Source organism: Bos indicus x Bos taurus, chromosome 15 (genome assembly GCF_003369695.1).
Source record: "Bos indicus x Bos taurus breed Angus x Brahman F1 hybrid chromosome 15, Bos_hybrid_MaternalHap_v2.0, whole genome shotgun sequence".
In the NCBI taxonomy this organism is placed as follows: Eukaryota; Metazoa; Chordata; class Mammalia; order Artiodactyla; family Bovidae; genus Bos; species Bos indicus x Bos taurus.
The window spans coordinates 35,155,871-35,169,722 of NC_040090.1; the positions used below are offsets into that span (position 1 = coordinate 35,155,871).

At 39.7% G+C, this 13,852-nt stretch overlaps 1 protein-coding gene across 1 annotated transcript; it reads right to left on the reverse strand.

Moving 5' to 3' along the window:
- Nucleotides 1-8,769: 8,769 nt before the first annotated feature.
- LOC113905174 (olfactory receptor 51H1-like) lies at nucleotides 8,770-9,726 on the reverse strand. Its single transcript, XM_027562150.1, has one exon. It carries the CDS (start codon nucleotides 9,724-9,726, stop codon nucleotides 8,770-8,772), a length of 957 nt encoding a protein of 318 aa, XP_027417951.1.
- Nucleotides 9,727-13,852: the final 4,126 nt, after the last annotated feature.

The following is a 13,852-nucleotide window of genomic DNA, read 5'->3' on the forward strand; positions in this document are numbered from 1 at the left end:
GGTAGTGGAATCAAATGTAATATGGAGAATAAGAAGCATTTTGAGCAACTATAATGCAGTCAAATTATAAACATCTGGGAAAATTGAAAGTGGGCAAGGCTTGTAGGTGAAAGTCTTTCTTGTTCTGTATATGCTCCATTTTGGAATGCATAATTTTTGATATCTGGTGTCACTTGACAAACCTAATGTAATTAATATAATTGTTCTTCTCTGAAACTGGAGATGAGCATCAGTGAAGACATAAATCATCACCTGTTTATCCAGGTAATACTTTTGAGTGTTTATCCATATAATGTTAAGTAATATTGTTCTATAGTTATTAATTAAGTAATTAGATAAGGAAAGATTCAAAATGCTATATAACACTGCTGAAAGGTCTGAGATATTTTTTCTTAATATGGAGAAAGAAAATTGTTCCATAATCAAACAGCATTTATTTTGTTGTTCCAATGTTTATTGGGTAAAGAGTGCCTATGTTAAAATTAAAACAAACACATGTGTGGTTACTTAACACGTGCCTTTTCATTTAAGGGTTATTACTTCTTTACGGTTCTAGTTTTCAGTCATATATTTAGTAGAATAACAGGTGCTCTGCCTTTACTCTTTAAACCCAGCAGGAGTGAACTCTATTTTGCTGTGTACAAAGAACCCAGGGAAACTTTATCAAGTAAAAGTACTGCCATGCTTTGTATAAGGACAAGTGAACACTTGCAGCACTGGGAAGTTTAAGAAAGCAGGATGCCCATGTGTGGGAATGAGTATGTCAAAGGCAATGTGTCTTTGCACTGAAGCTCATACCTGCTGTATGTATTTTGTTAATCATTACACTGTCAAATTGCTAGAGGGATGACTTATTAAACAGATGTACATTTAACACTAATGAAATGCCAGTCATGATGCTGGACCCTGCATGTGGGTTCAATCACTCAGTTGTATCCAACTCTTTGTGACCCCATGAACTGTAGTCCACCAGGCTCCTCGGTCCATGGAATTTTCTAGGCAAGAATACTGGAGTGGATTGCCATTCAGGGGAATCTTCCTAATCCAGGGATCAAACCCAAGTCTCCTGAATCTCCTGCACTGGCAGGCAGATTCTTTACCACTGTTCCACCTGGGAAGTGTTCTGGTCCCTGAAGACACAGAGAAAAATGCACCAACTTTCTGCACAGTTTCTGGCATATTTCTCTGCAAGGAAATATGTATACAAGTCAAGTAGGTATTACATTACAACATCACATTTAATTTGCTATACTAGCAGTTTTAGTTGCCTTTATATATTCTCTCAGTGAATTCTCCCAACTGTCTTTGAGAATAATGTTATCACATTTTATACATGAGGAAATGAGATTTAAAGAAGTTAAGTAACTTACTCAAAATCATACAGCTTCTAAGTGGAAGAACTCGATTCATGTTTAGATCCATTGATTCTAAAACCTGTAAATTGAGACTTGACACATGTCTCAGGGCTTTCTAGACTCACAAGAAAACTTGAGGTAGAGGGAAAGAACCAGTGATCCTAAGATGTGATGTATGAGAGATGTTAGTAATCAATATTATAGAAATGTTATTTCAGGTCAGTTCAGTGGCTCAGTTGTGTCCGACTCTTTGCGACCCCATGGACTGTGACACGCCAGGCCTCCCTGTCCGTCACCAACTCCCAGAGTTTGCTCAAACTCATGTCCATCGAATCAGTGATGCCATCCAGCCATCTCATCTCTGTTGTCCCCTTCTGCCTTCAATCTTTCCCAGCATCAGGGTCTTTTCCAATGAGTCAGTTCTTCACGTCAGGTGACCAAAGTATTGTGAGCTTCAGCTTCAGCATCAGTTCTTCCAATGAATGACTGATTCCCTTTAGGAATGACTGATTTGATCTCCTGACAGTCCAAGGGACTCTCAAGAGTCTTCTCCAACACCTCAGTTCAAAAACATCAATTCTTCGGCACTCAGCTTTCTCTATAGTCCAACTCTCCCATCCATGTGACTACTGGAAAAACCATAGATTTGAATAGATGGACCTTTGTTGGCAAAATAATGTCTCTGCTTTTCAATATGCTATCTAGGTTGGTCATAACTTTCCTTCCAAGGGATAAGTGTCTTTTAATTTCACGGCTGCAGTCACCATCTGCAGTGATTTTGGAGTTTACATTTTCAATGTTACAAAATTGCTTGAGATTTGTTAGTTTGTGCAGAATGCAAACATCATCCAAGACCTCACCATGCTGCTGCTAAGTCACTTCAGTCGTGTCCGACTCTGTGTGACCCCATAGACAGCAGCCCACCAGGCTCCCCAGTCCCTGGGATTCTCCAGGCAAGAACACTGGAGTGGGTTGCCATTTCCTTCTCTGATGAATGAAAGTGAAAAGTGAAAGTGAAGTTGCTCAGTCATGTCTGACCCTCGGCGACCCCATGGACTGCAGCCTTCCAGGCTCCTCTGTCCATGGGATTTTCCAGGCAAGAGTACTGGAGTGGGGTGCCATTGCCTTCTCCAGATAGATGCTATCTAAATGGAAAACATGAATCCCAAACAAAGCACATTATAGTCAATTGGCCTATAAGGAGGAAATAAAAGATCTTTTATTTTCATTTAAATTTATCTCATCTTTAAAAAAATGTTTATTTTTCTTAATGTGTTGTCATATACATGTTAGTGCAGTGTGCCTATATACAATACTTGAATGAATAAACTTAAAATATAAACATATCAATGTACAGCAAAAACCACTACAATATTGTAAAGTAATTTGCCTCAATTAAAATAAACTAATTCATTAAAAAAATATTAAGAAGTGTCTTTTTTTCTTATACAATTACATAACCAAAACTTGAAATCTTTAGAGATAAAAGCCAACCACCATGGATTATGTTTACAATGTTCAAATACTGTGATAACAGAGGCAATTAGAAGAAAGTGCCCATTAATCTTTGATTCTCTGATGGACCCACACAGTGGCAAGATCAGAAATCTAATTTTTGTTGCTGGCAACACACACATACTCCGCATCCTCACTGCACTCTCTTTTCTAGCTCCTGCAGTCTGACTTGGTTTCCATGGCTAGATGAAGGCTGTTCACGTGGCTAAGATTTATTCTGAAATAGCAAGTCAAATGTTTCCCCTCAATCCTCCTTCAACTTGAAGTATTTGAGTAGATTATAAATGTTTACAGTCCCCTCCCTTTTAGTCTTCTTTCAGCTTTCATGGAACTCTATTGCATCTTCTACTTCCACCTTCTTTGTTTCCTAACCTACCCCCCCTTCACGTCTTCCTCTCACACATGATGTGAGTATTTCTCCAAGTTCTCCCCTTGCCATTCAGTAACCTCGGTAAATTTCTTTCTTCATGATACCAGTCTTGCTAACAGCTTTAAAATAGAGCCCACATGCGTCTTTCTTTCCCTCTCCTTCCCCTTCCCTTCTCTTAAGATAAAACTCTTAATTTTTAACTACCTTTGCATAATCTCTACATGGAGTTTTCTGTACACCTCTGTCTCACACAAGCCATATTTAACTCTTGCTTTTCCCCACAATAATTATTTTCAATTTCTCTGAAGGTATAAATTCTCGATTCATGTAACATTTAAAAACAGACAGGCACATATCTGGAAACCGTCCTTCTGTCTTTGATTTATTTGCCTCTGTCATCCATGTTTGCTTCCCAGATGGCATAGTGGTGAAGAATCCACCTATCAATGCAGGAGACACAAGAATATGGGTCTGGTCTCTGGGTCAGGAAGATTCCCTGGAGGAGGAAATGGCAACCCACTCTAGTACTCTTGCCTAGAAAATTCCATGGACAGAGGAGCCTAGTGGGCTACAGTGCATGGGGTTGCAGAGTCAGACATGACTGAGGGACTGAGCATACAAACATCTATGTTCATGGTGATCACTCTAGTTTAGTCCTCTTAAAAATGTAAGATACATATTTGTATCTTACCAAGATGAAACCAGAAATAGAGACAAAGTCAGAATAAATTTTCAAGTTTGACTTGGAGTTTACATTTTCAATGTTACAAAATTACTTGAGAATTGTTAGTTTGTGCAGAATGCAAACATCATCCAAGGCCTCAATATAGATACATTCTATCTAAATGGAAAACATGAATCACCTCAGAATTTGGAGGTGATATGGAATGAGGGTGAACTTTTCTCAGGGGGAAGAAAACAACCAGCACAGGAGACAATATGTGGCTCAGACGGTAAAGTGTGTGCCTGCAATGTGGGAGACCTGGGTTTGATCCCTGGCTAGGGAAGATCCTCTAGAGAAGGAAATGTCAACCCACTCCAGTACTCTTGCCTGGAAAATCCCATGGGAAGATGTTAGTAGGCTACAGTCCATGGGGTTGCAAAGAGTTGGACATGACTGAGAAACCTCACTTCACTTTACATCATAAAAGAAGATATCTTAGAAAAACATACCTTGAATATATGACCAAGTTTATTACCTGTACCTGTTTTAGATAAGCTTCTTAGCCAGGAGACTTGGTCTCATGCTATTATTGCATGAAACCTTTTTGCAGTCTTAAGAAAAGTTGACCCTGAGACCTTGAAAAGTGGGAGCTGAGGTAGAAGCCAGTATGAAAGACTTCAGATAAAATTGGAGCTACTCTGATGCTGCAGTTGCTGTGGCAATCATCATCTTCATCTTTAAAGGAGAAATGTGATGGAGACACAAACTAGATAGAGGGAAACTCAAAAACTCTTTCACCAATACATTTGTTTCTGGGGTCAGCTTTTAAGTATTTACAGCACCAAAGACGACAGTTACGGAGAGCATTTCCAACTGTCTCTGAAATGTAGAGTGTGATTTAAAAATTTGGTGCATCAGTTAAATGTCAAGCACTGCATTGAATGAAAACAACCAAGAGCTGAAAGTCCTCAAAGAGATTTGCTCATCCCAAGGATATTGGTCACTGCACTGCTACTAGGACCTTTGCTCTCATATTGGAACAAGCAAATAGAAACCTATCTTCTTAACAATGGTATTGGTGGTGGTTTAGTCACTAAGTCAAATCTGACTTGCAACCCCATGGACTGTAGCCCTCCAGGCTCCTCTCTCTGTGGAATTTCCCAGGCAAGAATAGTGGAGTGGGTTACCATTTCCTTTTCCAGGGGATCTTCCCAACCCAGGGATTGAACCCAGATCTCCTGCATTGAGGGAGATTCTTTACCAAGTCACCAGGGAAACCTCTTCTTAACAATAACCCCTAGCAATTCCTGTTCCAGGCTCAGGACTGTGATAGTATTGGTGAACTCTTAGCAAGCCCTTCCAGAGGTAGTAGGACTCTCAAGTCTCCCCACAAATCCCAGAAGGTTTAAATGATATTTTATACTCATTTTATTAAATGTCAGCAATGTGCCTTTGTTTTTTATGGAATTAAAAATTTTTATTGTGAACCTATCTAAAATTAATTCAGAAAGACTGGTAAACCTGAAAGCAGTATTAAAATGGGAATAAACTTTCTTCACTTTCACAGCATCATCTTTCAGGATTTGAAATAGCTCAGCTGGAATTCCATCACCTCCACTAGCTTTATTCGTAGTGATGCTTTCTAAGGCCCACTTGACTTCACATTCCAGGATGTCTGGCTCTAGGTGAGTGATTACACCATCATATCTGGGTCATGAAGATCGTTTTTGTACAGTTCTTCTGTGTATTCTTGCCACTTCTTAATATCTTTTGCTTCTTTTAGGTCCATACCATTTTTGTTCTTTATCGAGCCCATCTTTTCATGAAATGTTCCCTTGGTATTTCTAATTTTGTTGAAGAGATCTCTAGTCTTTCCCATTCTGTTGTTTTCCTCTATTTCTTTGCACTGATCACTGAGGAAGGCTTTCTTATCTCTTCTTGCTAGTCTTTGAAACTCTGCAACCGTGAACTTCCAGATGTTCAAGCTGGTTTTAGAAAAGGCAGAGGAACCAGAGATCAAATTGCCAACATCCACTGGATCATGGACAAAGCAAGAGAGTTCCAGAAAACATCTATTTCTGCTTTATTGACTGTGCCAAAGCCTTTGACTGTGTGGACCACAATAAACTGTGGAAAATTCTGAAAGAGATGGGAATACCAGACCACCTGACCTGCCTCTTGAGAAACCTATATGCAGGTCAGGAAGCAACAGTTAGAACTGGACATGGAACAGCAGACTTGTTCCAAATAGGAAAAGGAGTACGTCAAGGCTGTATATTGTCACTCTGCTTATTTAACTTCTATGCAGAGTGCATCATGAGAAACACTGGGCTGAAAGAAGCACAAGCTGGAATCAAGATTGCCGGGAGAAATATCAATAACCTCAGATATGCAGATGACACCACCCTTCTGGCAGAAAGTGAAGAGGAACTCAAAAGCCTCTTGATGAAAGTGAAAGAGGAGAGTGAAAAAGTTGGCTTAAAGCTCAACATTCAGAAAACGAAGATCATGGCATCCGGTCCCATCACGTCATGGGAAATAGATGGGGAAACAGTGTCAGACTTTATCTTTTTGGGTTCCAAAATCACTGCAGATGGTGACTGCAGCCATGAAATTAAAAGACACTTACTCCTTGGAAGAAAAGTTATGACCAACCTAGATAGCATATTCAAAAGCAGAGACATTATTTTGCCAACAAAGGTCCGTCTATTCAAGGCTATGGTTTTTCCTGTGGTCATGTATGGATGTGAGAGTTGGACTGTGAAGAAGGCTGAGCACCGAAGAATCGATGTTTTTGAACTGTGGTGTTGGAGAAGACTCTTGAGAGTCCCTTGGACTGCAAGGAGATCCAACCAGTCCATTCTGAAGGAGATCAGCCTGGGATTTCTTTGGAAGGAATGATGCTAAAGCTGAAACGCCAGTACTTTGGCCACCTCATGGGAATGGTTGACTCATTGGAAAAGACTGATGCTGGGAGGGATTGGGGGCAGGAGGAGAAGGGGACGACAGAGGATGAGATGGCTGGATGGCATCACTGACTCAATGGACCTGAGTCTGAGTGAACTCCGGGAGTTGGTGATGGACAGGGAGGCCTGGCGTGCTGCGATTCATGGGGTCCCAAAGAGTCGGACACAACTGAGTGCCTGAACTGAACTGAACTGAACTGAAGCTTTCTGGTACACAGTATTATTAAATTTGTCTTAGCTAGGCTAGTGTCTGTTCTGACAGAGTTCTAAAGTAGCTACTGATTTGAGTAATGCTGCTGCTGCTAAGTCACTTCAGTCGTGTCCAACTCTGTGTGACCCCATGGACTGCAGCCCACCAGGTTCCCCTGTCCCTGGGATTCTCCAGGCAAGAACAATGGAGTGGGTTGCCATTGCCTTCTCCAGTGCATGAAAGTGAAAAGTGAAAGTGAAGTCGCTCAGTCGTGTCTGACTCCTAGCGACCCTATGGACTGCAGCCCACCAGGCTCCTCTGTCCATGGGATTTTCCAGGCAAGAGTACTGGAGTGGGGTGCCATTGCCTTCTCCGGATTTGAGTAATAGGTAACTACATACCATGAAAGTAACTACATACCATGAAAGTAACTACATACCATGTAAGACCCAAAGAATCTTTTGTGTTAGATTTTAAAGACCAAATAAAAAACTTGAGCAAAAGTCTTGTGGCTCATGTAAAAGAATGTAAGTTGCTCATTAGTATACATTTTATATGTGTGCTTTTGTTTTTCTTCTTCATATATTGAGTTGGCCAAAATGTTTATTTGGGTTTTTCCATAACATCTTAAGGATAAACCCAAATGAACGTTTTGACCAATCTGATACTTTGTCTTCAAATTAAATCTGTAGTAGTTCTTTAACCTTCTACCCTGAGTGTCATCCCCACCCTGCCCAATCCATTTTATCTGTCTCCCACAATATAGATAGTTCAACAGTCCCCAGAAAATCTGCCTGACTGAGCCTTGGCCAACACATGAACTGCTTTGGAAACAGCATATAACACTCCCCCATAGGGATGCTGCAGTTATCCAATATGACAGCATGTAAAAGGCTCTGGTACTGTCTTTTGCTTAGTGGACAGTCTATATGTACTTTTATTGTCTTATATTCAATATTCTTGAACACTTCCTATAGTTGCACAACCCTTAATAGTTTACAAATACTTGTCCTTATATGATTAAATTTAATTTCATAACCACAGTGGTTGTTAAGTGATAACATTTCCAGCTTCATAATGAATAAATTGCCATTAGTGGTAGGGAAGGGAATATCCAGTGTCACACATGGAAGAGTTAAAGCTCACCCTTCATCTGTTGTTCTCAAGTTATACAATATGGTTGGCCCCTGCTCAATTATATACATTTATATTCTTAATCCTAAAATTTAGCCATCTTTCTAATCCATGTTTTATTTAACAATGCATTATCCCTAGGTGTTCTCTTATTATTTAATGAGTATAGTTCATTTCTCCCCTATTAAGCTAATAGAGGCCATTCCTAACTCTTGATCTAGAATGTTAAATCAACTCAATGAGCTTTAATTTAAAAGACATTAAGCTTGTGGCTTATTTCTGCTCAGAAGAGTTATTACAGAATGGAATTAGTAATATTCCCCTTTCATTTGTTATGGGCCAACTCTAACGCAAGGCCACAGGAAAGTACATGGAATGGTTCTTATAAATGCCGCTCTTTATATAATGCACAAAGGATGATTTGGTGCAGGAAGAGGAAAGTATGTTCTGAGAGCAGGGAACTATCTCTGCCCAATTCAAATCACACCAAAAATGTGAAAAAATAAAAACTATTTTTTCATAGTCATAATTGAGCCATTACAGAAGATATTTTTCCTCTCTTAAACTGGCAGACCCTAACCCTCTGCAGTGACCTTGGCTGGAACAAATATCTGGATGAGCTTCCTCCGTATCTCTTTGGTCTTCATAGTATAGACGATGGGGTTTAGCACAGGGGGTATAAGAAGATAGGCATTAGCCATTAGGGCATGGGTCAGTGGTGAAAGGTGCTTTCCAAAACGGTGAATGACCGACACCCCAATGAGCGGCACGTAGAAGATGAGAACCGCACAGATGTGGGAAACACAGGTGCTGAGCGCCTTCAGCTGGCCCTCCCCTGAGGCAATGGCCATCACTGTTTGAAGTATGAATGCATAGGAGAGGAGGATGGAGAGGGAGTCAGAACCCTTGGTGAAGATAACCGCAATAAGGCCGTAGAGACTGTTGACCCGGGTGCTGGCACAGGCAAGGCTCATGACATCTTGGTGGAGGCAGAAGGAGTGGGAGAGGATATTGGAGCGGTAGAAGGGGAGCCGCTTGATGAGGAAAGGCACCGGGAAGACCACACAGATGGCCCTTATCAAGATGACTGCCCCTGTTCTGCAGACCACGCTATTGGTGAGGATGGTGCCGTACCTGAGGGGTTTCCAGATTGCCACAACCCGATCAAAGGCCATGGCCACCAGCACGCCAGATTCAATGGCTGAGAAGGTATGGATGAAGTACATCTGAACAAGGCAGGCATCAAAGGCGATGGACTTGTAGTTAAACCAAAATATGCCTAGCATGGAGGGCATAGTACAAAGGGCAAGTCCCGTGTCTGCCAGTGCCAGCATACACAGAAAGTAATACATGGGGATGTGCAGGGACAGTTCGGACTTGATGGTAGAGATGATGACACCATTGCCAAAGAGGGCAATGACATATATAGCACCCAGTGGGAATGCCATCCAGTAATACTTTAGTTCAAGCCCTGGAATTCCAGTTAAGACAAAGTAGAGGCATTGGAAGTGAGAGTGGTTATTATCTGTCATGAAGTCAATGTAACACAGGAGGGAAATTTTGAGATCCTGATGTGTGTCTTCCTAAGAATGCAGTGACAAGTATTAACAATATATTAGAATCTGATCTTCCTCAGAGCAGAACCATTTTATTTTAACATGGGTGAGAGAGAGTTTTAATGGAGGGTTGAGTCCCTGAAATTACTCTTCCAAGATATATCCTGTGGAGGAAACTTCTACTGTCCCAATGAAAAAGTTTCACCAAGTCAAATAAGACACATTCAGTTTAAAACACACTGCATTAGATAAACTTTTTTGCTTTCTCCAGTCCATTTCTCCCTCTTTCTCATCCATATCTTACAAGCTGTTGAGTCAGAGGCTGAGGACACAATAACTAAGACAGAATCAGTATAAAACAAAAATTAGTTGACTGCTGACAAAGGATGTCATTTCCACCCATCACTCTCCTTATGCCCAGTACTGGAACTCTCATGAAGGCAACGGGTCTTGTATGTAAGGTAGGGATGGACATGCCCAGGGCACATGCCTGTGCTTGCATCTGAGCATGACCACCTTCATTTCCCCTGAGTCTGGATGTGGACCATCATTCTCAACCCAGGAACCTCAGACAGCAACTTCTGATCATAGAAAATGAAATGTATTTGTCATCTCTAATCTAATAAAATCTAGACAGGGGAGTAAGTTATATTTAGGAAAGCAACAGCAGCAATTCTTTTTTAAGACTAACTCATTTTGTCCAAAAGGAAGTGAGGCTCCTCTGAAGCCTTTTTTAGAATCAGGATTATCTGGAAATTGTATTACTAAAGGCACAGTGATCATTCACATAATGCCATTTACACTCTCAGAGAGCCAGTATAGAGGTCCTAGTAGAGATCTGGAAGAAACATGCTGATATTTCCAGGATCAGTAACTATGTTTTTTCTAAAATGCCTCCTGATGGGGTCATTCAACTTTAGACATGAATACCAGTTAGAGGTACTGCATACTCTCCTTGAGAAGCTCTCTCAACCTTAAGATGCACATCAGATGCCTTCATCAATTGAAGAGAACCAAGGTGACTAAAGGCAAGGTGATGTAAACTCCAGATCCACACATCTAATCAAATTCTGTTTTCCCTTGCTCCTCATATATGGCCTTATATACATAGCACACAGACAATAATGCCTATGCTAACGGGCAGTGTCAGGCTTACAAAAGATCTTTCCATTGGTAAAAAAGCAAATATGTTCTTTTAATTATGAGCACTTGGAATAAAAAAGTTCTCTTCACATGTTCTTAATATCAGTGTTGATATTGAGGTTTTCTTTTCTTTCTTGTTTTTTGTTTTGTCTCTCTGATTTGGATTTTTCAGCCAGAGATCTTTGCAGCTGATGGAAGTGAAATTGATAAATGCTCTTCTATCAGCAAAGAATAGCATTTAATTTTGTGTCTCTTGTAATCTTAGAATAATTTACCCTCTAACTGTGCAAACATGTGTCTGAACCCCAGGCTATGTATACATCTCTGACTGATGCATATTCCTGATGAATCAAAAACATATTGTAGAGTTTTGAAATCCCTCTCCTCAAAGATCTTCTTTGAAAGATTTCTGACACAGATTCCCCCAGCCTTATTTAGGGTATATCCTCTGTTTCTGTAAAATATTCATGTCTTTCCATTGCTCCTATGAAAGACAGCTAGCCTTTTGTTCAAAAGACTCTGGCTTTTAAGATATATTTTCTACTCTTTCAACAAACTTTTAGGTTTTTGTTTGTTTTAGGACTTTTAATAAAGAAAATATTTATTAAGTTTTTCAAATAATTGTAATAGAATGGAAATTAAAGGAATTTTTAAGAGGTAAACAATTGAGAGGAATAGAATACAAGGTGAGAGAAAGGAGGGAAAAGGAATGAAAAAAGAAAAGCATAAACTAAAGAACAGCAGGTGCTTCCCAGGTGGCGCTAGTGGCGCCAAAGCAGGAGACATAGGAGATGTGGGTTTGATCCCTGGGTTGAGATCACCTGGAGGAGAGTATGGCAATCCACTCCAGTATTCTTGCCTTGAGAATCCCATGGACTGAGGAAACTGGTGGGCCTCAATTCATAGGGCCACACAGATTTGGACACGACTGAAGTGATTTACACACACAAAGAAGAGCATAAGTAAATGTCGAACTATTTCACATTTTACTATTAAATAAATTGAAGCATAGATAAAGAAAATAACTTGTCCTGAGTCAAACATATAGTCAGTGGTTAAAAAAAAGAAAGAAAAACATATGAGAAATGGAGGGAAAAAATGTTACAACTAAATATACTGGAAGCTTGAGGGTTCAGCTAGCAAAGACAAAGTTTAAAAGGCATCTCTTGGCTAGGTTGCTTATTCCTTAAAATATGTCCTTGATTTTCTCCATAATTATATTTCCCAGGATGTACTAAACAGGTGAAGATCAGTTTCTTAGATCCCAAGTTCTTCTGAAAGTTTCACCTAACCTGACCCTCTACTGACCATGGAAGCTGCCTCATTTATGGAAAAAGATTGTGTAAGTGTTTTATATCTGCCCCATAGGCTGCCACAAGTTATATGATCTCATTAGATATCTTTGATTGACTAGTGGACAATAAAATTACAAAATTTCTCTGTTGTCTAATTTACAGCATAAAAACAAAAACACTTCCATTTTACTAAGTACTAGAAAGTGGTTGGGGGACAATTGGAAATTTTAGTAACATTATCCTAAGATATTCTGTTGATAGCACAACTTTTAGCCTCTGATTTTGCTCTAAAACTTACCTTGTTGCTTAGGGTACCCCTAGCTGGAAGAGGATTCTCCAGCTGCCTGAGGCTTACTTGGCAAAATCATTTCTACTCACATAAAGACTTTTATTTCCTGAGCTGCTTCCAAACTCCTCCCCATACCAGACCACAGAGTTTCACAGATCGGTAAGCAGGGTTGTTCCCTGGGGCTCCCAAGATTGAGGCGGTCTCTCCAGGATTGTGAAATCAAGCCCTAGATTCTCATGTCTGAACAACTAGATAGTATTGAGAAGGATATTAGCAAAAAGTGAATGTGTATGTGTGTATTTGGGGTGGAGGATTCAGAGGCTGGTCAGTATTCAGTCACATTCTCTTAGAGCCATCTTGGGCACCTCACTCTTCCATGCCCTGAAATGAATAATAGTTGCCTTTATTTTTCTCAAAACACAGCAAAACTAATAAAACTCTCCCAAAGAAATATGGTTCTAAAGTTGAAATGATTCTCTAATGAATAAATTTTCCTTCATAATTCACTTGCATTTTTCAGTTTTCAATATCAAACTAATCATGCTCTGTGCAAAAGGAAAGCAAGAAGCCCTTCAGGGAGTCATTAGAAAATGCAGGAGGCAATGAATATTCCAAAATATCCAATTATAATCTTTAGAAAATGCTACTGTCTTTACCTGCCTCTGAATAACAATAATAGTATCATAAGTAGCATTAATAATAGTGATAATAACATCTAATATTAATTCTGAGGATTATCCGTTGTATAATTTTATCACATTTTATCACATTTGCTTTGCACTTCACCATTATAATCCTCATGACCTTAATACTCCTTTGAAAAGAGGATCACACTGGGAATTGGCCCAGTAAGAATTTAACTATAGAAATTACTCAGGATAGAAATAACAGGGCAGGGACTCCTCACTGCCCCAGGTGGTTCTGGACTTCCTGGATCCTGGAGGACACCAGGACTAGGTAAGGGAGAAATGCTCATAAAGAACGAGATCATCTACTAAGCACTCAGTCACTGAACATATATCTACATGATAATCCTGGACTAAGTTAATATCAGATTACTCTTCTAATACTATAGACTCTAAAAGTATTGAGTTCCTTAACTCAGGTAAAATTCACCTCTGATTCATAATCATTCTTTTAATACTTTTGAAGTAGATAAAATGTGAAATTGCTCTGCTTTCCATAGTTTAACCTCCTCTTTAACCTTACTCCAGTGCTCACTATAAATGTTTCATCTTGCAGCTCAATTTTGCTATTTGTAATTTTCTTCTATATTGACAAATAGGGTTTTTGAGTAATTGAATCACTATAATTTCATTCCAGCTCCTCAGGTAACAACTTTTTGTTGTTGTTTTTGTTACTTATACAGGTTGAA